Genomic DNA, 25,599 nt, shown 5'->3' on the forward strand with positions numbered 1-25,599 from the left:
ACGTCCAGCAGTAGACAGCACATCACACAGTGAGTAAACTCTTCACGTATGACAGTTTTATTTACCTGAAACCAAAGTTCATGTGATACATTGTACAATCATCTCTGAAAATACAGTACAGCAGTTCGGCAAAAATGCCAGTGGAGGGACTGTCTGCCATCTGCCTCATGGTTAAACATATGCATCACTGCACCGCTGCACGTCCGCCTTCCCAGATACGACAAAATCTGCTCCAAACACGTTGCACATCTCAGTGCAAAGCAAAAAAACAAAACAAAAAAAGGCTGTTTGGTTTTTAAATATCCCATAAAAGTATTTCCTTAGGAAAGATGAACTGTTTTTTTTTTTCTTTTTAGCTTATGTAACATTTGTACTATTTGACGAATGTCTATTCTATTTACCAATACTATACATTGTCTATTACACGAGTCTGGTTAAACAGATGGCTGATTCAGCGGACATGCACCGTGGAATATCGTACACTTTACTGTACACGGTACTAAGATCTTCTAAAAAGATGGCATGAGAAATGTACTGTAGTCTAAGGCTCTTCATGCAGGAGGATGGAAGGACTGATGAGGTGGGGTTGGCTAGTTTTCATCAGACATTTATTTATGGCCTTTCTATAAAAACGATGTATGAACTTCACGAGCCTCTGTCTTCATATTACTTAACTGACATGCAGCTCTTGTAAGATGTGCTGCCCAAAACACACATGCACAACACAAAACCAAACCAAAGTTTCTGCAAGGAATTTAGAGGAGAGGTGGGCTTACTTGGCCTTTGCTGCAAAGAAACAGAAGAGAGAGGGAGAATCAAATCAGTGGACATCTGAGTAAAAGCATCTGAGCAGCAAGTCATTTAAATTCATCAGTACTTCTTTTTATAATACCAGCAAATACATGAAGGCCATGCAGCTGGCAAGCAGAGGATTTGATCAAAAGACAAATGCAATAAAAAAAAAAAAAGATGCACAAATAAAAAGCAAACAACAACACCTTTACTGGTGTGAGGTGTCTCTGCCAGTTGCCAAAACATGCTGCCAGTCTACAGTCAAAAATAACTGGCACCAGTGACTCTGTGCCAGGTTCAAATGCAAAAAGGCTTCTATTGCTGCCGAGCATGTCATCTGGCACTTAGTGACACTGAAGGCATCTTCAAACAAACTCTTAAACACCTTAATTTCCCTCTCTTACTCATGTACCATTAAACATATAATTTACAAAAACCTGCTAGTCCTATCAAAAGTATGAGGTTCTGTCATTCTCATATCAGCAATGACAGACAGCAAAGCTGCGTATGCAACCACGTAAAGATGAGCGAGTGCGAGCTGGCATGCAGGTCAAAGTGTACTCACTCTGCAGGTAAACAGGTGGAAGGCATTGGAAGAAACCACAGTTAGCTTTCAAACTAAAAACCTCAGAGCACTCACTGGCCTGGTATTACTGGAGCAGGCATGCAGAAAGGCTAAGACCACGCTTAAGTAAACTAGTGTAAATGTATGGAGCATATTGACAGCAACAACAAAAATCTATACAGAGGCTCTACTTTGTGTGCTATGTACAGATATACAGACTCTTCCAATGACCGGTCGTCCATCTTGTGCTCAGTTGATAAGACTAACAGCTTCTTGGTGCCTTTTTACATATTCAAGTACAGTATGTGCACATAATAGATAAATTAGAAAGATTGCCGTAATTAAGATGCAAAATTAAGACTGAAAGTTGAGACTGAATCTCATAAGCCAAACTTTAAAAAAAAAAAATAAGATCAAGACAAATGTGTTTTCTTCAAGTAAACAAATTTAACAACAGGCTTTATCAAAAAAAATTGCTCTGAATCAAACTGGTAACATATCCTCGTCCTCTCCCCTCCAATAACACAAAAAAATAGATTAAAAAAAAAAAAAAAACGTTAAAATATGTGTGAGGGCATTGTCTCGACTGCAAAACAAATTAATGCTTACCTCAACACTTCCAAAGATCAAATGGTTGTTAAGACAAATGTAGTAATGGTCATATTATCAGCACTGAGGTAGCTGTGCTCTGCCTACTGCAGAAAATAATGAATGACCATGCATGGAGCTCAAAAATGACTGTAGAGATTCATGCCAGGGCAAATATATTCAAGTCTTTACCCCAAAACTAACATTGTACTATAAGGTCCTCAGAATCACATCCTGCATTCTGCTCCCCACAGCCCCTCCCAAAAATTACAAAATATTAATCATTATAAAATAGTGTAAATTCTCTGTACAGCTCAACACACAAGTCCGACAAGGTGGGCATCTCTAACTGTTCAAAACAGGGGATCAAAAGAGAGAAAAGCGTGATGGCAAAAGAAAACACAGACATAATGCCAGTCAGAGTCATTAAAATATGACTGAACCCCCAACCCCCCGCCCAAAAATATGTCTTGGTGAAACTGTCCTAAATACAAAACATCTGACAGCAGACAGACTGTCAGAGCAGGTGCAAGTGTTGACTGTGAGTTGTTCTGAGTTAATGTAACTGTGTTAGATGTGTGTGTTAATGTCCACTTCACACTGGTGCACGGGGAGGGTAGTGTACTGGAGTCAGTCAGGGCCACAACATGGCGGACACGTTAGTGTCAGTGCTGTAGATCCACAGCACCAGGGGCAGGGAGATGGCCACGAAGGGCCAGGAGATGCCCTCGGCGCATGCAGACAGAGAGCAGCCTTTGCTGGCCGGCTTCTCCAGCTGTTTACCAAAGTCCAAGTAGTTCCTGGCAAGAAACTTTAGCAGCTCGTCCAGCAGGATGACGGGCAGGGAGATCTTCAGCACCATCATCCACTGGGTTGTATCCAGAGGGGTGATTTGGAAGATGACCTGGGAAAGTGCACAACAACGTTCATCACTTAACATCACAGATACTCTTTACCCACAACATTTTACAGGATTATGAGTGCACATGGTGTCAGCATAGGTAGCTCATATGCAGACGAACTCCTACCTGTTCAAAAGTCACGCCACATTCAAACCAACAGCACAAAGGACCATTAGGGACATTTAGGTCAATGTTATGGGGTGCACTTAAAGGAGCAGTGTGACATTTTAGGAATTTCTGGCAGAGAGTTACACGAGAAGATCGATACCACTGCATATGGTAAATATGAAGTTACAGCCAGAGGGCCGTTAGCTTAGCTTATCATTAAGACTGGAAACAGAGGAAAAAAGCTAGCCTGGCTCCCTCCAAGATCTATTTCAAGTCTAGATCTCAAAATCTATCTACCAACAGCACCACTAAAGATCACTAATCCCAGATGTCATTGGTCCAGACAAGAAATAGTCCCTGACATGACCCCCTGTAAACCACAACTGGTCATTTTTACACTCAGTGCTGGTAACATACCAGCACCTTTAAAGCTCACTAATCAACTCTTTCTCCCACCATTTTCTGTCTGCGTCCCAGCTGTCACCTATCTAATAAAGGCAAAAAAGAGCAAAGACCTTCTGGTATATGGTCTGACAAAAGCGTGTGAGATGCAGGCATATGAGTGTCAATTTTAACTTAATTTTTAAGTATTTTCCTTGTATTTAAAAGAGAGCCCATCTGTTTCCACTACATGTCTGTAATGAGGCCATACAACCACCAGGGGGCAAAGAGAAACACATAACTTGTGAAACCTGGCCTGTGTCCTGCAGTAGGGAACTGGATTATAAAACAGCCAGCTCAAGTCTGAGTTTTGTTTGTGAATGACACCAAGCCATCATTGGTTAAACTGTTTCTTTAAAACTCACAGGCAGAGGTTCCACATAGAGGATGAGGAAGTGGAGGGACATGGAGAGGCAGATGGCCCCCAGGAGCCAAATGTTCTCCCAAGGAGGCATCCTCAGGAGGGACTGGTTCTCCGACAGACTGACGGAGGAGAGAACACAGATGGTGAATTTATCACCTTCGCTTTCATTTTCTGAGAACAAATTATCCTTCAATATTTCAGAGAGGCACCTGTTTACCTGTTGAGAGCATTGCACATCTCAATGGTGACAAGCACAGACAGGGCCATGGTCATAGGGTAGGGTGACTCAAACACGTGGCAGTCCAGGCCGTCAAATTCTGGGTTGTCTGGCGCACACTGGAGGAAGTGGCTCTGCGAGGAGGGAGGCAGGGGAGTGAGGGGGAGGCAAAAAGCTGAGGGGAGCTGAAGGATGATCACTCAGACTGGCACACTTACCAGCTGGTACAGAGTGAGCTGAGGTCCGTCCTCAGAGACAGTAAACCACCAGGCAGCAGCTCCCACTGTGGCTGCACCCACATAGCCTACAAGCAAAGACACCAAATTACATCCTCACATACAAATGATCTATTTATCAAACTGCATTAAAGCAAATCATAGATTACTCTCTTTCATATAAAAAACAGACATGTTCCATTCTCAACTAACCTCCAATGGCCAGGTATCGGAAGAAGAGCCAGCCAGAGATGAGGGGCTCCTTAGCATTACGAGGAGGCTTCTCCATGATGTCCAGATCTGGGGGGTTGAAGCCCAGGGCGGTGGCAGGGAGGCCATCAGTCACCAGGTTGACCCAGAGCAGCTGAACTGGGATCAGAGCCTCAGGGAAGCCCAGCGCCGCAGTAAGGAAGATGCTGTGAGGAGAAATCACCATCCAATCAATGTCTCATAATTCTGTCCTACTAAAGGGTAACTGTCGATATCAGTACAATCCTAAGGCCATCTGCTCCTGAGGAGACTCACCAAACGACCTCCCCCACGTTGGAGGAGATGAGGTATCTGATGAACTGCTTCATGTTATTGTAAATAGCTCTGCCTTCTTCAACAGCAGCCACAATGGAGGAAAAGTTGTCATCAGCGAGGACCATCTCAGAGGCTGACTTGGCCACAGCAGTGCCAGAGCCCATGGCGATGCCAATCTCTGCCTTCTTCAAGGCTGGGGCATCGTTCACTCCGTCACCCGTCTGTGGACACATATGTTGTTACAGAGGGGTAGTTCCTTTGCTCTGACATGAGCAAATAAATACAACAAATATGATGCTGACCAAGAAAACAAAGACAAGATACACAGAGGTTTCAGAACACGATGTTTACTACCTTTAGATGTTAACCAGAAATGGATTGAAGACCAACAAGCAAAGTAAAGAAAAATGCTTCTACACCAATTTCTAATAAAATGTGTCAACAGACTCGGTTTTCACACTTCATTACCATGGCAGTGATCTCATCAAATCCTTGCAGGAACTCAACGATCTTGGACTTGTGGGAAGGTTCGACGCGGGCGAAACAGCGAGCGTGAGTCACAGCGTCACGCTGAGCATGGGGCGAGAGTTCATCAAACTCCCGTCCGGTGAAGGCCATGCGTTCCACGTCATCCTCCTCGGTCAGGATGCCAATGCGGCGGCAGATAGCCACAGCTGTGCCCTTGTTGTCCCCGGTGATCATGATGACTCGGATGCCAGCCTGGCGACACAGCATGATAGAGGCGGCCACCTCCTGCCTGGGGGGGTCCAGCATGCCAACGCAGCCGACGAAGGTCAGGTCGGACTGGACACACAGAGAAAAAGATGTGACTGAATGTTTGGTGCCACAAACACCAAATGTTTTTGCTGTAACAACATGCAAACAATTGTATCAGAGATTCAAGAAAAATTCACCTCGTACTCCGAGAATTTGGCCGTGTCGGAGAGTACCATCTCCTCCTTTTTGGGTGGGCTGTCTCTGGTGGCCAGAGCCAGGCACCGGAGCGTGTCACGGCCCGTCCCATACTCACGGATCACAGACATGATCTTTTCCTTGATACCTTTGCTGAGGGGAACTTTGGTGTTGCCAACTCTGATATAAGTGCATCTGTCAATAACTCCCTCGGGGGCCCCCTGTGAGGTGGAGCAGAGGAGGAAGAAATTCACAACATGGTAGAATACTGTCAGGCATCTAAATCAAAGTCATCGAGAAGTCCTCACTACAGCTTTCTACCTTGACAAACATCTTGCCCATGGAAGAACGATTGTTTGGGCTGCAGTACACAGACATGGACTTCCTGTCCCTGGAGAACTCCAGGGTGAACTCCTTCCTCATCAGCTGCTTGATCACCTGATCAGACAAAAGGACAGGCAGGGTGAGAAAAAGCTGCTGAGTGGGAGCAGTGGAACTCCTCAGAGAGTGCTGACGAGGGAGCTGGTGTCACTCACTGAGTTGCAGGCGTTAGCTCTGTCAATCTTGGACAGGCTGTGGACTTCAGTGTCAAAGACGTTCATCTTCTCCACCAGACAGGTCAGCGCGGTCTCTGTGGCCTCACCGACCTTCTCGTACACACCCTTCACCTGAAACATCAAAAACATTCATGCAAACATTTTCTCCTCAGGTGCCACAACTGTCACTTGTCTATTGCTCAAGAATGAATCATATCTGTGCCTTTAAGTCTTTCCTTCTGTTTTATTTGGACAAGGCTGGAGAGCAGAATGTTTGTTTGTTTGTCACCTGTAGCACAGTATTTTGTACTGTATTTAGTGTCACCTGCATGACTGATATATTTGCATGTGACCTTTGATCTAGGAAGGTAATTCTGCCTATTTGCACCTCAGATTAATCCAGTGACACTCCCCTGCATATGGTGTATGTGCATACATATATTTGGTTTTCCATATCGTGTCCGATCCATTTTACACTGTGTACTGTGTGTTATGCAGCTCAGGATTCAGACCTCATTGAAGTCCAGAGAGGAGTCATTACACAGGGCACAGATGGTAGCCAGTTCAACCAGGGCATCATTCTGGGCGCACTTCACTTGTTTACCATCCTGGTACCTGAGGACAAGTACAGAGTATTAACCCGTGTGTGTGTACATGTATGTACAGTTCATTTCACAATGAGAATGTTGTCTAATATTGTGTTTAAATACCCATCTTTAACTCCATATACTCAATTTAACCTACAGGTTCCCTAGTGTAAGGTACTCACACTTCTCCCTCAGGTGCGTAAGTAGAACCTGTGATGGTGAACTCTGATAGAGAGCAGCTGTCACCTTCAGCCTTGTTGATAACGAACATCTGCAGAACAAAAGAGCAAGTGGGACAAAACAAACATGAGTTTTTTTTGTTCAAAGCAGTCCCCATTTGATGGTGTCAGCGTTCGAGTCGACACCCGTTTCTTCACTGACACAGCAGGTGGCAGCAGAAACTGCAGAAACTCTAAGTGGACCTGAAGAGTGAGAGCTCTTTCCTAACAGTAGATAATCCTGCAGTGTTACAGAGTGCGTCTTTGTGAGGGCCAGGCTGGGTGGCCTGCTGCCTAATGTGAGAAATGGGTGTTTAGCTTCTCTACATAAGTAAACACAAGAGACTGCCAGAGAGGCTGAGTAAAGAGAGACGCTGTGCCCTGCAGTACCAGACATACTCCTTCAGGAAGTTTGTTTAATCTGATGTGTCTACGTCAGTCTAATGTGGTGGATGAATACAATTTCAACAGTTTAATAAGAAAATATTCAAAATGTAATGATTATCAATGAATCTGATGTATTGCAACACTATTCTGTATCAAATGGATCTCCATGTGCAGCTCGAACACACTGGGTAAGTGGGTCTGATGGAGGCTATTCTCACCTTTGGGCAACGCTCCTCCTTGTTTACAATGCTTAACTGGACACTGACAACAGTTTGATTCCAGTCTTATTGTCAAATTATGTGTGTGTGTGTTATTACTGTGTTTTCTGCATTGGGGAAATCATATGGTCCTACAAACGTTGAATGCATGTATGTACATATCTGAAATAAATGCTTGCATTTATACTTAAGAAAAAAAATCATAAAAAATAACCCTTTCATTGAGACAGCAATGTAAATCCAATTAGCACACCTCTTCAAAAGGCTTCTGTCTGTGTGTCCTGAGTGCTAATGTTTTCTTTGCAGTGCTTTAATATATGGCTCTCGGCTTTCTGCAAATCACTATAAATCACTGAAAACAGCAGTAATTCCAGAATCACAAGGCTATTTAATCATGGCCAGTAAAAAATGTGGGCCAAACAATACTGAGGACTAAACAACTGTTTGATAAAAACTGTAAATTAATGTCACAAGTCTAATTCAGTCTGAGCCAACGTTCTGAGAAAACACTGAACAGGCAACAAAAGAGGATTAAACTTTTATAAATGCTGAAATCTCCTCTTAATGTGGGACCAAGTAGCACCGGTGTGCCACTCACAAAGAGAGAGAGAGAGAGAGAGAGAGAGAGAGAGAGAGAGAGAGAGAGAGAGAGAGAGAGAGAGAGAGGAACTACAGGCTCGTTGCTTTGCAGCTTGATGACGCAAGGTCAGTTATGCAACAGCAGCACTGCAAGTCATCCAACAGCTCAATGTAGATTAGAGAAGCGGCAGCATGTTGTCTTCTTGTTAAATAACCTGAATACCTGATCACAAGGAACACTCCACTCCATCTGTTTGTACAGAGTGTATTAGGGCTGCTTGACTATGGCAAAAAATCATAATCACGATTATTTTTGGTCAATATTGAGATAATTTCACACAATCATCATTGACTTTGAAAACATCATGCATTTACTGAACTTTAAAAAATGGATATTTTTCACAGTGGATTCCCTTGAACTTAAAATATAATTTAACTGAAAAGCAAAAAAAAACCCAATAAATGTCATCTAGAGCAGCATCATGGGCTTCACTCTGTCTGTATATTCAGTTCTGTCTGTGTGATACATCAGAGTTTTCTCTAACTCATTCAGTGTTGAATGTACTTGGCGAGCAGCGACACACTGTCAGCTCCAGGCACGTTGCGCACACACAGTCGTTACTGTAGAGAGCCGGTACTCGCACTGCAAGCTGTCACGTGACTGGGCTGTCTTCTAACTTATTTGTACAAGGCTTTGGGGCTGCCACAGTGTGTAACAACTATCCATGCCTGCTCTCTCAACATAAGTTCACTGTACATGAGTGTGTGCCTGCTGTGTGCACGCGTGTGTCATGTGATATCATCCTGTCTAACAGCCGAATTGGCTTTACCTTTCTTGTTGACCAAAGACTCTGTTTCCATTATCTTGACTCAAGCTGAACTAAACATGCTACAGTTTGGCTTAGCATCACTGCAAAACAGAGTGCAGCACAACAACTGTTTTATCTCCATTATCTTGTTTTCAAAATCATTGGAAGCAAAAATTGTGAACTGAAAATAAAATTTGATTAATCATCCAGCCCAAAGCAGTATTAGCATTTTAGCTGGGAAATGCATTGAAAGTGATTACACAGTCACAGTTTCTCCAACTACTGCCACCTTATTGAAACTCCAGGCAGGGACAACAAAGATGACAAAGCACCAAACTGCTCAGCAATGCACCAAGAGAAAGTGTTTGTGTGTGTGTGTGTGTGTGTGACTCACTCTGCAGACAGACATCTGGTTGGTGGTCAGAGTTCCCGTCTTGTCAGAACAGATGACAGAGGTGCAACCCAGGGTCTCCACGGACGGCAGGCTGCGGACGATGGCGTTCTTCTTGGCCATGCGGCGAGTGCCCAGGGCCAGGCAAGTGGTGATGACAGCAGGAAGACCCTCAGGGATGGCTGCCACCGCCAACGCCACAGCGATCTTAAAGTAGTAGACAGCCCCGCGGATCCAGGAGCCTCCATGAACAGGGTCGTTGAAGTGGCCGATGTTGATGATCCACACGGCGATGCAGATGAGCGAGATGACCTTCGACAGCTGCTCCCCAAACTCATCCAGCTTCTGCTGCAGGGGCGTCTTCTCCTGCTCAGTTGCCGCCATTTCATCACGGATCTTTCCGATCTCAGTGTTAACACCCGTGGACACAACCACACCCACGGCCTTCCCGGCTGCAATGTTGGTACCCTGAAAAAACAAGTAGTATTCATGCGGGCTCAAGTACATCTGATAGCATCTCACACATCTTGAAATAACAACAGGAGTGAGTTTTTCCAGGAAGTTAACAGACACTAAACAAACAAGAAGTCGGAGGACATCAACAGGATGTGTGATAAGGTGCAGAGTTCAGCTTACAGAGAAGAGCATGTTCTTCTTGTCCTGATTGACAGCACGAGGGTCAGGCACAGGGTCGGTGTGTTTGATAACAGAGACAGATTCACCTACAAAGAGGACAGACGGCAGCTGGTTATATCGGTTCGCATTCATCTCTGCCGATGATGGAAGAACGCACAGCCACTTATCTCTACACAGAGATCTATGAGACAGAATGATCACTCGTGCTGTCTCACTGATCTTTCACATGCTCATGAATATTTCAGCTCAGAAGCAAGTGTGACATGATATGACATGATGACTTGAAATGATACACCTCTGGGCTAATTCTGCAGCGACCTCAAATGACGCAGTTCTTTGCCACCCAGCTATTCTGGTTCTTCAAACCAGGCGGATTTTTGATCCATTATCTTGGGCGAGGTTATCTTAGATAACTTTGTGCTCTTATTTTGAAATAAAGGGAGCATCAGTGGAGAGCTAGAGAATGGATTTTATCCAAAACATAACTATCAAATGAAACCCTACAGTAGCCTTGAATAAACAACAGACTGAACTCACTGAGTGTCAGTTACAACTGCTGTTGAAACCCATGGCCAGTGAGGCTGTGATAAAAAGTTTAGTGTGCAATAACAATAATAATTAGGAAAAAAGTAAAAATTAAAATTAGAAATAACATAAAAGGACCACAACAAATTTAAGATGACGAAACAGTTTAGAACCTGTAGTGTTTCAGTTCTCCAGTGTATAAAAACATTCATATGCCACAGTTAAGGCAAACTAATTAATAAAATTATCTAATTAAACCTATTAAATGGACTAATGTAATCAGGACAAACTGAGAATCTAATTGACACAAACAGCACAGGAATTTGATGGCTGTGATATCATCAGCGGACATGTCTTACCGGTCAGAATGGACTGATCTACCCTCAGAGTTGTTGATTTGATCGAACAGATACGGATGTCAGCAGGGACCTTGTCTCCAACTGTAACCAAACAGACCCATAATTAGAGAAAATACACAAAAGCGTTAAGAGCAAGAATACACAGGAAAATCCACTGGAAAGAAAATATAACAGCTGAAAGGATTTTAAATTAAGTCTGAAAGGTCACGTTAATGACAAGGAGAACAGTTGAATTGTCACAACATCATATATGCCAGCCAAACGGTCTTTTACACCACATGAACAGCAGTTGACTAACACTGCAGGATTGATTAACACAGAGTCCGCCCATGTGCTACTGGTACTGTACAATGCTGCATGTGTGTCTGCAGGCTAATCGAAGATTTAACAGATGAGATGTTGCCTATCTTCTGCAGGCAGTAACTCAGCATTAGCGTAAACTAAACTGATTATTACAGGGGGGTTGGTGTACCACAGCAGCAGAGCAGTGCTGCCATCACTGCAGGGAAAGAGAAGGAGAGCCAAAGAAAGAGGAGGAAATGAAGGACCTGTGAGCCATAAAAGGCCTGTCTCAAAGGAAAAGGCCAATTTGGGTACATCAGAATTGCAGTGACCCAATTCAGCTTCCTAATGGTACATAAAGGCAATGGAAACTGGGGAAATGGCTCAGGCTATGGCACAGTTCCGTGGGCGTAGTCTACATATAGGCTTGCTTAGTTAAAAATGCAAATTGTGTCAGAGTGTTACAAAAGACTCCAACCAAGAACATGGTGAGTGAGTCCAGGAGCCCACACAGGCCTGCCAAACATCTAAGAATCAAAGTTGAAGTGAACACTCAAACTCAATCATGAAAAAAACTGACAACAAAGATGTGATAAAATGTATTAAAGTCCAGATCACCCCTTCCCCCATGTCCTTGAGGGACGGGAGGGGAAAATAGCAATGGAAGCATGCATGCAGCCAAAAATGGAAGAAGCACTTCAATATGTTCCCCAATGCACTGAACAGGTTTAAACGAGCACAGGAAGAGACAGCGGGACAAAGACTGTGTCCCAGCTCCTCCACATCACCTCAGAGTCCAGACATTTGGGATACACCTCATCACTGTACTGTCTGGATGCTCACATTTTTACACATTTCCAACTTCATGCACAAACTTAATGAAGTCGCGTGCATTTCAGCACTCTCACTCCATGAGAGTTGACTTCCCACAATGAGACATGACCCTGTGAGAAGCTGGATCAACTTATTAGATGTCCTGACAGCGGTGCCAGGAACTCTGATCTGTCAACAGGCACTGGCCAGACAAGACAGACAGCTTTTCTGAGAAGGACTAATGTTGAGCTCAGCTGCATCTTCAAACCATCTGAACCTGGAACGACGGGCGTAATGGAAGCTTCACTTCTCAGAAGGTCACAAAACCCAGCTCAGGGACTGTGATGTAGGCTCTGGGTCAGTTCAAAGTACAAAAACTGAGTGCAGTTAAAGACTGCAGATAACTTCCAGATGGTTCGGATCAATGATCTGCTGTGCATTGAACAGAGGAACCCATTTCATTGCTCCACCTGTAACTTTGTTAAGAGAAACTATCCCACCCCTGGAGGAGATTAAAAGGATTACCCTTAGCTGCACCACAGGAACTTAACATGAAATGTTTTCCTGAGAAGTCACAAAGCTTTTCAGTCACATCCTACATGGTTGTTTAACACTTCCTGTGCTACGGCATTACTTTTGAGGAAACACTGACAACTTTTTATAGAATGCTGAGCCAGGAAACATGGCAAGTGGGGATAGGCCTCTGACAATGGAGCTTTCTGATGTTTGCATACAAAGACACCAGGGAGTGTTGAGACTCTGTGACATTGTGAAACACTGGAGTTGTCCTGAGGCTGTGTTACACTGCAGACCTGCTCTAATGAAGTGTGTGTATATCATCTGTCCCTTTGTGTCAACATCCTACTTGGTCTCAGTCCAAGTGTCTTTTCAGGCGTAACCACACTTTCTCCTCTGTGCTTGCCAACAGGTCACACAGTCCCACAAGTTTTACAGAACCAAAGGCTCAGACCCGGTGATGCATTGTACCCAATATGACTCCCCAAGGTGCTTTTTAAAACAGACCTTTCAACAGCAGGCAAGGCAGTGACTGAAGCAGAGCTGCCAGCTTTGGATGGCACCTGCCTCTGCCGTGTGTTAGGGGATAGCGTGTGATGCTGCAGGCCAGGTTTCCTCTGGACCCGGCCAGGAGGCTACATGTGCTGATGGCAGCTGAACAAAAGGCTGACCTCCAATCATACTGAGTGGGTCATTTTAAAACGGTCAACAGGTGAACACTCCTGCAGCTTTCCAACACAGATCCAGGACTGATTAACTCACAGGCCACATTTACATGTGTGAAATATGCAAATACGTTGTCCGAACGAACATGTTATCAAAAACCGACAGGTCAAATACTAACATTTCATGAATTCTTCTTCTTTTCTTTTTTTCCTTCTAATCTTCAGCAGCCAGGTGCACTAGACAAGCTCTGTTACCATGACTCAGCACAACCAATGGGGAAGTGCAATGCAAGGAAACTGATAATCTTCTTTCTGTGACTGTGTCGTTTACATGGGTGCCACCTTGCACATTCATGACTGTATCAGAAGTGCATTCAGGTGCACATGGTCAGGTGGACACTGCAAACCATTCAGGGAAGGAACGTTGCTTCTCTGTCCATTGGCCACTATGTTAGGACATGGGCAATGACATGAGGGAGTTTCACTATTTATCAGCAAACAAGGGCAGAGTGAGTCATGTTTAGTTAGCAGTTGTCTGGGAAGAGAGATAAAACAATATTTACCACCAGCTGACTAGTTTTGTGACTTTGTGCTGTTACGTTGTCACAGATGCAAATATGTGTTGGCCGATGGTGGAGTTGAACCGCACCTATGACCTCAGTTATGTAAGCAGCATCTCTACACTGTATCCCTGAGATCTCTGCTAGTCTGTTGTGAATCTTAAGCAGCCGCACACTGGGCCTCCACATAGTACGCAACCGTTGCTGTTGCCATAGTAACAAAACTTGTCCCAGGACTGGGAGCACTAAACCTCGTGTCAAAATTAACTGGGGGTTTAGAAGAGGCCTGGCAGAAATTACATGCACTTTAACCATGACACAATTAAACCTGAATTTAAATCACTATCAAGATCAACCGCTACACTGCACAACATCTTTAAAGAATATTCACCACATCCCACACATGCATGCTATGTGCTAGGAGAAATCAAGGATCTGAACTTTGGACTTTTGATTTTCCGGTGTGGTAGTTAGAGAAAAACATATTGTGAAAGCTGGGAGGCATTACAGAGAAGCTATTAGCAGACTGAATGTAATGTAATGTAATATCAGACACACTGTGTCTAACTTGTCCTTGCAGCCGTGTAACACAAAGCGTTAATGTGAAAACAACGATCAGAGAAAGTATAGATTTTATATCTTACAACAACAGGTCACAAATCTATCTTCTCTTCATGTCTTAAGGTCAACACTTAGTGGTGGCCCCTCATTAAAGTCTGACCTCTCACACTCCCATCTATAATCTCATAGCAAAGCACGGCTTCCCAGCAGTCAGTGCAGTTAACAAGTCGAGCACAGTGAGCTGAATGGTGGTAAATCTGTGTAAGATTAGAAGTCATCTTTAATAATGAAAAATGACTCCTGTCATATGTGGTACTTAAATGAAGAGAACACCTGACATTTTGGTCAGTGTGTTCACATGCACACATCTCTGCAACCAAGCTCTGAGCCTGCTGATATCACCGCCTTTAGCCGGCTCTGCTTGGTTTGAATAAAAACCTCGGGGCCCTTCTTCAGAACATCATCACAATTGAGGTTTTTGCATTTCTAAAGCCTCTCTCAATGGTCGGCGAGATGACACGCTTCTCTCAGTCTTGCTGACAAGTCAGGAACCTTCGCCAAAGGACAGTCCCTCAGTGACAACGGACGCTTGCCAGACCACATTAAATGCCACATACTATCCATGGTGTCTGGAATCTTAGTGGGGGTGCGGGTGCTGATGGGTAGGGTCACTGTGTATTGAGCATGGTGGGGTGGGACGGTAATCCATGAAGCGCTTCCCTATAAGGTCATCTCTCTCTAGCACAATAGAAGCAGATGAGAGATCCCTCCCCCCTTTACTGCCCCCCACATGAGCCCCCCTCCTACATCCAGACTTCGACTTCACAGGCAGCAGAGAACAAACCCACTGAGTTCTGCTGCTCTGTGAAAAGGCCAGCATTCAAATCTGCAAGCCCTCAACGCCAAAATGTAGCTGGCAGCGTACAGTGTATGCTGTGTTATGACAAGAGCTGAAATTCACTGGAAGGAGCTTGTGAACGCCACATGTTGTCAATTAATGTCATTTTTCAGGGGTAAAGTGAGGCAACGTAAATCTTTATCAGATTTTGGCTGTTGGCACTAGCTCATCCTAAAACCAGTACAAATGTAGACCACAGTAAAAACCTGGTTTATCATGACTAATCATATCTATTTGAAGATTTTGAAATCTAAGCTATTCAGACAAAATCACTGATCTGAAGGTCAGTGAGACAATGTCTGGAGTAAGTTATGGGTTAGTTCTGAAGTACCACTACAGAGTTTGGCTGGCAGTCAGTCATTCAACAGAGGACTACCTGGAACAAGAGACTGGACACCAAAGACAAGCACAGACAGCAGCCTTTGGTGCTTCAACTGCTTCAAGGTTAGATTTGAAAACACTGAGCTACCAAGATAAAACCAAGCATTAAATAATGCAGTTTAGATAAAAGGTTGAGAAATGCATAACATAGAAGACTATTTACATGACATGAAGCAAATTTCAGCGAGCATGCGGCTGTGAGGCCGACGAGCGATGTGTGAGTAGGAGGCAGCGTTCAAACCCACAGCAGCACCCTGACAGAGAGCAGCAGATTGGCTGCAGGCTATTCTTCTCACGGCTGAGGCAGCCACAGAGGGCTCATCTCAGTGTCCTCTACCTCGGCTCAGCAGCCAGCCGGCCAGCATTTGCGTCATCGCACTCCTCCTCTGCGTGGCGGGGGTCACTTTGCAGCTTCATGAAAATATTCATAAAAAAGGGAGCCTGACAGAAATCATTGTGAAAGATATTTGGAGGATTTGGGAAGTAAGTTGAGGCGATGAACGTCTTCCGACTGCAGAATAAAGCATCCGGTTTTGCCGCCTGCTGGGCTGCATTTTTGAGTAAGCCTCGAGCTGCTGACATGAAAGTCTCCAGCTACCTTTGTCAAGAGTTTTAAAATAACTAGATCTCTAATATGCAAGGGTAGAGTGCATCTGACTCACAAGATTCTCTTTAAACCTGAGCCAAAAAAAATTAAGCTTTCTACACGCTGCTTCACCCGCGACACCGGGGTTTCCCTGGATTTTTGGAGACAAAGGTGGGAAAGGCTGGTGAATGTGCACGGCATCAGTGGCGTACACAGCCTGTGCGCACACCTTTACAATGCTGTGCTCTAAAAAAAAAATCATGATATGACAGACAAGAGTATCCATAGGGATTTACACCTTATACCGTGTGTGCTAATCAGTTTACTTTGGACTGCTTTGAGGGATAATACGAAGCACACAGGCACGAGATCGAAGCTCACCTCCGCAAACAGAAACAACAGCAGAACTCTAACCCCAAGAAGACCTGAAGTCTTGAATTATAATCACCACCACGACTGCAATCAGTTGAAATAGCGGCAGGTGAATTCAACTGGTCTGAACGGCATCGGATTTTAAAGGGAACACTGGGACACTGACTTCAAACTTAGAACCTGTCAGGTTTTTATGTTGTTTTACTGCTGAAAAACTGAGTGAATATTAAGCCTCACTTGAAGCCAATAGATGGATGTGGGTAACTTTTCACGTTGCTTTTTGTGTCGTCTCACTTAGTCATACATAATGTTATCTCCAAACTTCTTACTGCAACACAGGCTCGGCTGGTTTTGTTGTGCTGCTCTGCTGTGTGCATCATCAGTATGTGTGTCTGCTGCTGCTGTATGTAAATGTACTTGATAGACATGCCCCATGGGACATTGACTGTTGTACTTATATAATATGCTTTAGGTTTTCTGCCAAATAAACGTTGTTGAGATGCCTAATCCTGCCACTTGTCTAACTCTGAGAATGAATCACATTACATTTGCTAATTAATCAACATTATGGGGCAGCTTACCTTTTCCATGTGGATGTGGGTCTATTATACCTCATTTTCACTTCCATTTTGAGCAAATAAGCACGTCCATTTTAAATCATTTTCTCTTTCAGATATGTTCCCTTACATTGCCAATGGAGCAAAAAGAGGAAGAATGTGTTTTGAGTGGAGTATCCATTTTATTTTTGTAATAGTGGATTACCACCATTACCACAAAAAAAAGTCATACCACCCACCCCTACTCCACACACGCAGAGGCTCCGTGGTGAACAACATACTAACATGCTGACAGATTTTGTGTTTTTAGCTGAGTTCAACCAGAGAATATTTGGTTAAAATGGATCGGCGATGCTGTTTTGCTCTCATTGTTCTCTGTGAAGTTTTAATGGCAGTCATGTAATGTAGCCCCTGTGTGTTTTATGTGTAGTGAACACTGTGCTGGACCGCTTGTCAACAACTGATCATCACATGGTAACATGGGAGGCAACTTTGTCTTGTGTCCTCTGATTAAATTGGCATGCAGTTAACACTCAAGACAATGACAGGAATAACAGACGAATCATCTGAAAAAGTAGTTAGATAGTTGCCCTCTCTCCCTCCTTTATTCTCTGGTGTGGTAGAATAATCAGTGAATTAGTAGCCACTTGTCAGAGGGTGAACCTCATAGCCACAGTTTTTAAGGTGGAATGTTTTCTTGCATGTTATTCAGTGTGTCATATGTGACAGCTTTAACCATTCAATTTAGTCTGAATTGGCTCTCCTGCAAGACATACACTTTAGTGATTACTGAATCTTCAGCGCTTCAAACAATGTAGATGAATTTCAATCAGATTATGCAAAATATTCCACTTCTTCACTTACAGAAAAAAGCGCCGCTCAAGTGCAGTCCAGGATCACCAAACCTATGTGCTTTTGCTTCACGAGTAATGAAAATTCTTGATCTTGCAGAAACTGAAGGTGTCATTCCCCCATTGCCTCTAGTGCTGCACATAATGTGGGTGTGCTTGGGATGAGTGCATCGAAACAGTTGCTCATAAAAGGCACCAATAGTTCTGGTGTTGAAAAAACAACAACAGCAAAAAACCCTTTGCATTTTGTCAGATTTTTCCACAAAGGCGGCAGCCAACAATAGAAAGGGGGCCCACCACTAAGATTAGCACGGTCGACAAAAACTAATTATTTACAGTGTACAGTAGAACACTACAAAAACCATACATTTGAATTCCCTGAACAGTCCTACTCCATTTGCCCTTGTCAAGGTTACTCAGGAGCCCTGCTGAACGTTGTCCCACATCTCCCACTGTAGCAATGTTCCCCTGAGCAGGATAGGAGGGGCACGTACAGGGTGGGACCAGACACCTGTCATTTTCTCGACTGTCACTGCCTCTATAAATACTGCATTCCATAATCTAACCGGCCAATGACAGCTAAAAATAAAACCTACCACTATGCACAGAAAAACTATGCATCACTTCAGTGGCTTCGGGTTAAACAGAGTATGGAGATAACGCTCGAGTCTCAAGGGCTTAAACATTCCTCAACATATCCGTCTCTGTTCATCCCTCTGCAAAACTGTATATACACAGCGCACGCTGTGGGGGAAACAGCACTCTTACAAATCAAAGTTTTACATCCTGAGGATTTCAGCTGCTGGAAAATGCTGACTGGACCTCAGCAGCATGAATCACTCCAGCACTCAGTTCACATGCAGGGAGGGGGGGAGGGGGGCACTAATGTGGGCCTTGACAGCACTTGCATCCAGCCCTTTGAGACAAGGGGTTAATAAGAACATCTCAAAATACATCACTCTTGCAGGGTGTCACCTCTGCAGTGGCACATGGGGGTGGGGGAGGTTTCAAATCAAGCTTGTGCTAAAGAGAGAAAGGCTGCAGTGGCATTCAATTGCCAATTTTCTGTGAATTTCAAGGTTTGTGTGATATTCAGATGTCTTCTTTGCTCGAGTCTACAAATCAAACCAACATCTAAACTTTTCACATTTCAGTTGGTGATGCTCAAGTCTAAGCAACACACACAACAGTTACACACATACACATACACAACAACAGCACCGAAGCCATGTCGGTCTAAACACGCACAAGGTCAAGAGGAGGTCAACCTACCAGCAACCTCCACGATATCACCAGGCACAATGTCTCGAGCCTTGATCCTCTGCACGGTTTTCCTGTCCTGCCGGTACACTTTGCCCATCTCAGGCTCATACTCCTTAAGTGCCTCAATGGCATCCTCAGCATTGCGTTCCTGGGGAGGAGAAAATGCGATTCAGTGCCAAATATTTCTGAGATGGACTGATAATATCACATAAACTCCTACATGCATGTTCTTGTCTCTGCTGGACTAAATGGTTTTACGGTCATTTCTTTTTTCCATTCTTAGAAAAAGGAAGTGGGATGCATATTTCATCAGGCTTCAGTTGGGCACATTTACTGTGTTGAGTGTATGAAAATGGAACTAGAAATCACATCATTTGCCCCTTGATGTTTTCCAATTTTATCCTCCACCAGCATCTTCATCCTTCATCAGCAAGAAGAACACATCACTCCGAGAGGACTGCCCACACAAATGAATAAGCCAGCCTCAAATGTAAGCGTCACACAGACAGACTTCTCCCTTTCAATAGGAAGCTTTCTTTGAGACAAGGATAATTTTCAGCACAGTGTTTATCTACAGAGCAAGTGAGTTCCAACAGACGTGAAAACCTCCACACCGCAGCCGGCTGTCACACCGACAGAGAAGTTTCATTCATTCCTGGAAACATTCTACGCCCATATTCAGCGGTGCCTTTAATGTTAGCACAACAGCTTTGGCACGGTCTGTTAATGTCTGTGCTTGCCGTTCTTACGCAATTCGAATACAAAAATCTTTCGGTTAAACTGCGTCAGAGGGGCGTTGATTCAACATTCTGAATGCAGCCGTTCACACATCTAATGCAGCCTAATCCATTGCAACATTGTTGTGATCAGCTTGATGAAGGTAGGATATTTAGTAGAAGACTGTGGTACTGGGTTCCTCTGGATTTCATCAGTTGTAAATATTAGTATCTCTCTTTCCATGTTGATTCAGCCTCTAAGATGACATTTATCCACAGCCCACAGCAAGACTGGCACTGACAGACAATAGCTTTCAATACTATACTTACTTTAGGTAATGCATTGATTTTTACAGGTGTTTAAATACATTTCACATGTCTAAATGCTGGCTTATTATCTCAAGATGATGTCCTAAAGTGTCTCCTTAAGTGTAGTGAAACCAACAATGTGATTTACTTCATTAAATCTTTACAATCAATAACAGAATACAAAAGTCAAATCATCTCCAGACCTGTTCTGCAGACACTAAGGGGATGTAGCTGGATTTAAATACAGTGACTTGCCAGGGATGTTTCTCACCTGCCACACACCGACGATGGCATTGGCTATAAGAATGAGTAAAATTACAAAAGGCTCCACGAAAGCGGTGATAGTTTCTTCTCCCTCCTCAAACCAAGCCAAGACCTGAAAACAGTACAAGAAACATGTTACTATTTATTAAAGACGTTTCACAAAACAGATAGGTATTAGCTTACTACGATGAGAGGCGACAAAAATCAAGACAGAACAATACTGAAGCATGCAGCTGTCTCATAGATGGAGACATGCTGCACAGTCACAAATTATGCATTTAAATCAACTGGACAGGTTTTTTAGCTTTTTTTTTTAGCTTTTAGCTTTTTGTCAATTACCAGAAACTTGATATCAAAGCCAGAGATTGTTAATATCTGAGAATAATCCCACACACATCTCATAGAAAACTTCACATACTGAGGGGGGAAAATAAAATAAGACATAAATCACATCATAAATGCTTCATATCATACTTGAACTCAATACTTTCCTGAATATAAATAGGAAATAGGAGCCTAGCATCAGCATCAGTCAACCACTGGCAGTGCATTTATTCTTTTCTATGTGTGTAACTGTTGCTGTTCTCTTGTGGATATTTGTAACTATTGATTTTTTTTAACTGCCAACACTGCACAGCCCATTTGAACTGTGTAGGAATGCAAGTTTCTTCACAAACATTTGATTCAAAAATGAAGATCATCAAGAGGACTGTGTGTAACTCACATTAATACTGTTGGACCTGTTGTATAACTGCATGATTAAACAGAAAACAATGACAATATTCTCATCAGAAGTCTCATTTGGCTTGTTGTCCCTGAGAAATCTGCCCTATAATTAGCCTGTGTGTCACAAGCAATTAGTTAGTGTCTCGTGATGTAATAAAGCAATCAACCTCAGAAAGAGGTTGTCAGCATCTAGCTGCAGCAGATGCCAAAGACATTTTAAATGGCATAACTTAAATGGCGAGCATAACTCCTAATAGCGGTGTTAACACAGAAGCACGGGGCTCGAGTGCTGCATGTCCACACACGACCAAGAGATTTACAATACTCAGTCTAAAGCAAAACAGTATATATGTATACACATACTAGGGCTGCAGCTAACCAGCATTTCATTATCAATTAATGTGCTGATTATTTTTTTCCACATTCAATTAGTCATTAATACTTTTTTGTCTGACCAGCAGTCCAAAACCCAAAGAGATGCAGTTTACAACAGAACTAATGAAAAGCTGGACTAGTCTTGAGACTCAGTTTTGGAGAAACCACTCCAGCACTTTAAGTTTACCCATTTCAATTAGCTTCCAGACTGGATACATATTAAAGTATGGGAGTGAATCTATGTTGAGGTGGGCATGTGCGTTTGTCTGCTGAGAGCCCTCCCACTGAGGGGTGAGGGCCCAAATTTGGTCTCGAGTGGTGCTCTGTTCCCCTGTCAGACAGCAGCCACTGACACCTCTGTATCACCTGACCGGACAATGCACAGTACATACCAGCTCACACATGCAGACACACACAGACACACACACACACACACGCACACGCACACACACGCACACACACCTCGCTTATCAAAATGTTCTTCAGGCATCTGTTAGTCTACTGTAATTAAAAACATGCCTATTTCTAGGTTAAATTTACATTAAAACTTTAATGTATATCTTTTGCTTCATTTTGGTGAGCCAAATATTGCGAAAATAGAACGAACATTACGTATAAATGTTCATTTGATTTACCTTTGGAGTGGGTTTGGAAACACGCTGACGATGCTATCACATCATGACAGTCCACTATTAAACATTTATCTATCTAGCACTCAAAGGCCTGGGGGGGACCAGGTTAAGTCATTACAAAGCAGCCATACTTGACAAGTCAAATGTCTTACTTGGCACATGGTGATAGCAACTCAATGCTGCTGCTGCTGTTGTCACCATTCCTCAGAGGGGTCGCTAGCCTTCTCAGCTGTTTAGCTCTCTGATACGCGAGTGTAACCCCAGCCGGGTAACACAAACTGAAGACGTTCACAGCATGCACTGCATAAACTGTCTCCTACCATTCAATACTCAGGGCTTAATAATAATCCCGTCTGCAATGTTGACTTCACATAAACACTCCTTCAGCCAGAGGTGGAGAGGGAAAGCAATCTGTAGGATGTGGTGACTGACATTCCCTTAACGCTTTTGATTAGCTCTCTCGTTTACTGGACAAGATGTAGCGTAAGAGACAGGAGTGATGGTGGAAATAAAAACGAGCTACCTTGAACACACAATGTCACAATTGCAGGAGATGCTACAAAATGACTCCGTTTGATTTAGTGGGTTCAGAATGAGATAACAGGACACAAGTCTGCACTGTGTAAAATAGCATCATCGATGCAGCAACCTCAACGAGACAGCATTTTATCAACCAGTGCAACAAGACGTGGTGACATACTTACAAAAGATATACACGCAGCCAGCAGAAGAATTCGAACAAGTAAATCTTCAAATTGTTCAAGGACAAGTTCCCACAAAGATTTCCCTGCAGAGAGGAAAGTTGGTCAAAAAACAATCCATCACAGAAACTTGTTAAAAAAAAAAACAAAAAAAAACAAGAGTAATAATATCAGTGACAGCATCATTACCTTCCTCTGCTGGTAACTCTGTGTGTGATGTCAATCCAGGGAGCGTGCGGGAAACAGTCAAAAAAGAAAAGGAAAGGAAGGTAAGCAGTGTATAAATACTTTCTTTTTCGGTGTTTGCCAGCTGGAGACATGCCTCCCAGTTCCTGTTTCTTGATGAGGAACTGACTCCTTGACCGAGAGGAGGTCAGTGTGCTCTGTGAGACTGTGAGTGTTACCTTTAGAGAGCTAAAGCTCAGACAAACACTGCCGGCATATTCCCAGTTACACTTCATATTTTGATGATTTAGTCATAGATGCTGTACAAGAGGAGAAGTTTTGTAAGGAAGACCTGTAATGATGTAGTGAGGGTATGAATCCATTAAACAAGAACCAATCATATAGTAGTATTCAATTTTTCCTGTGTATTCATATATCATGTTTACACTTCTAACTATGGCGTACAAATTTACTACTGTAATCTTTATTACACAATAAGAAAAAAAAAACAGGAAAACTCCAATCAATCTAAAGGTCATGGAGATTTGGGGGGGGGGGGGGGGGGGTATAGCGCGCATGTCCTCCCAGGTGATATTAATATAAAACAGCTGTTTAAGGCTGGGACAAGAGAGATTAACTTTGAAGGACAGCGTTACTCCAGTGATCCTGTGGCCACTGTTCAGTGTCAAATGCCAGCCTGATCTCCAGGCACATGGGCTGATGTGTTGCAGTTTAGCTTTGAGAGCAGCCGACAAGGTTACTGTGTCCAACAGTGTTCAACAATGTCCAGACATTTGACAATTACTGTCAACAATGTCACCATGAGACAATGTTTAACAGTGTTACCACAGTCCACAGTGTTCCCATCATACCACGCTGCCCACTGATACAATGTTCAGTAATGTCACCAAGCCTAACAATGCCCCAATGTAACAATGGCCTGTAAGTCATGATTCACTTGGTGCGGTGGAGCTGGTGGGGAACCCTCGAGGTCACCACTGGTGACGTCAGCCAAATCACTTTAAGGAGCCGGGAAACATGATGCTGATGACTTTTACCACACACAGTGAATACTGTGCCCACAGCGCACATGTTACAATGACATGACATTTTTGAACCCCGTCTCAGTCACAGCAGCGGTATCTGTGGTGGTCTACAGCGGAAAGTGTCGTACCGTTTAGGCCCCATTTCTCCTTCTGACGCTTCACCTCGTCCAGGGAAAGTCCTGTGCTTTCATTGACGCAGAAATGACTGTAAACTTCTTCCACACTCTTCGTGTGAGCGTTCTCCATGGCGGACAGACGGCTCCTTCCCACACAGCTTTACACCAAACACTGCCGTATGCTACCTTCGGGCTCCTGAAACACTGTCAGTACTGTCAGAGGAAGAAGGAGTTCGCCAACTGAGAGCTGAGCAGTCACACTCGGGTAGCTACCGACAGCTCCTGACCGCGGTCTGACGTTACCGTGCCCCCTGGCTCCTGTGGATCTTCTACGGAAGAAAACGTTGTTTTGAGCAGAATTCCTCTCCTGACTGGATGAAAATTACCCGGAGCGTCCTCTTATCTCCCCGAAAATGGAGGCACAGTGTGTGTAGCAGTGTCCTGTGTAGAGGACCGTGCTCACCCGGTCCGGTCCGCTGTGCTCTCGTGCCGTGCCGTACCGTGCCTCGCCGTGGCGCAGCTCTCTGTGGCTCCGCGCGGTGCTGACAGTCCGGTTTTATCAAAGCGCCTCACTGCTGCCCCTCTTCCCTGCGCTGCATGTGGACTAATATCATTGGACGAACGGTGGCAGCTACGTTCAAACCAGGGAGGCATGAAAAAACACAGGAAGCGAGCAGGAAATGGCAAACTGGAATATATTCACGTAGATCCCGTTCTGTTGCGTATAAACCACAAAGCTAGGACAGTTTGCATTGGTGTGAGTGTTTTCTTGTGTTGCCCGCCATGTCGGCCTCATCGTAGACTGCCGATATGTGACTGTGAGTCATGACTGTGAAGGAAAAATATGCAGCGGTGTTGCTGTTTCGTGCTTTTATCCCTTGACGTTTTTCACGAAAAGCCACATATGACGCAGTGTGGACGCTGACTGCGCTCCTTTTCTGTCTGGCTTCACTGTTAGTTTTATTAGCCGCTCTCGGCTTCCATAGTCTCACAGACGTCCCATGTAGGGAAGCGCTGAAATCGAACGAGAATCAACCAATGTGACTGTTCCCACGGAGAAACACTTCTGCCATGCTGGTGCAGGGCGCTTACACAGCGCACAGTGCACTTCGTATGCACTGTTAGGTATAAGACGCGTGTGTAGAATCAAAAACTACTTTACACAATTCCCCCAGACAGCAGGAATCCCATTACAGACGCTCTATGTCTTACTACCTCATTTGCACATGACTAGGGGGCCTGTGTTTTCCTTTGACATTTACGAGCGCATGCATAGTAGAGAACAGGACAGATCAGTGTCTCAGGCATGTCACAGGCAGTTTTACATAGGATTGAGACTGGCTCAGGACAAAAACTGAGGAAGATTCAGA

General features: G+C 43.9%; 1 protein-coding gene across 2 annotated transcripts; it reads right to left on the reverse strand.

Annotated features, from left to right (window-relative positions):
* Positions 1–34: 34 nt before the first annotated feature.
* Positions 35–24,760, reverse strand: atp2a2a (ATPase sarcoplasmic/endoplasmic reticulum Ca2+ transporting 2a). Of its 2 annotated transcripts, none has more exons than XR_013077147.1 (21): positions 24,242–24,760; positions 23,092–23,109; positions 22,906–22,988; positions 20,476–20,580; positions 19,189–19,327; positions 10,875–10,955; positions 9,991–10,076; positions 9,358–9,822; positions 6,935–7,023; positions 6,678–6,780; positions 6,166–6,297; positions 5,951–6,067; positions 5,632–5,850; positions 5,186–5,521; positions 4,718–4,938; positions 4,406–4,608; positions 4,196–4,281; positions 3,978–4,111; positions 3,762–3,879; positions 1,358–2,849; positions 35–786 (listed from the first exon to the last, which is right to left on the reverse strand). XR_013077147.1 is itself a non-coding variant. In XM_076729846.1 (21 exons), exons 1-21 carry the CDS (start codon positions 24,357–24,359, stop codon positions 773–775), a joined length of 2,988 nt encoding a protein of 995 aa, XP_076585961.1. In that variant the 5' UTR covers positions 24,360–24,757; the 3' UTR covers positions 628–772. The 2 variants fall into 2 exon arrangements, 1 of the variants encoding a protein (XP_076585961.1); XM_076729846.1 differs by having other exon boundaries at positions 628–786; positions 2,729–2,849; positions 24,242–24,757.
* Positions 24,761–25,599: the final 839 nt, after the last annotated feature.

The sequence above is a fragment of the Chaetodon auriga genome, chromosome 5 (assembly GCF_051107435.1).
Source record: "Chaetodon auriga isolate fChaAug3 chromosome 5, fChaAug3.hap1, whole genome shotgun sequence".
NCBI lineage: Eukaryota > Metazoa > Chordata > Actinopteri > Chaetodontiformes > Chaetodontidae > Chaetodon > Chaetodon auriga.

Coding starts and splice junctions, on each gene's coding strand:
- atp2a2a (XM_076729846.1), bottom strand. CDS start 24,359: ATGGAGAACGCTCACACGAAGAGTGTGGAAGAAGTTTACAGTCATTTC. Junction 5,851..5,950: donor TGGGCAAGATGTTTGTCAAG/GTAGAAAGCTGT, acceptor TCCACCTCACAG/GGGGCCCCCGAGGGAGTTAT. Junction 3,880..3,977: donor ATGTGCAATGCTCTCAACAG/GTAAACAGGTGC, acceptor CTCCTCCGTCAG/TCTGTCGGAGAACCAGTCCC.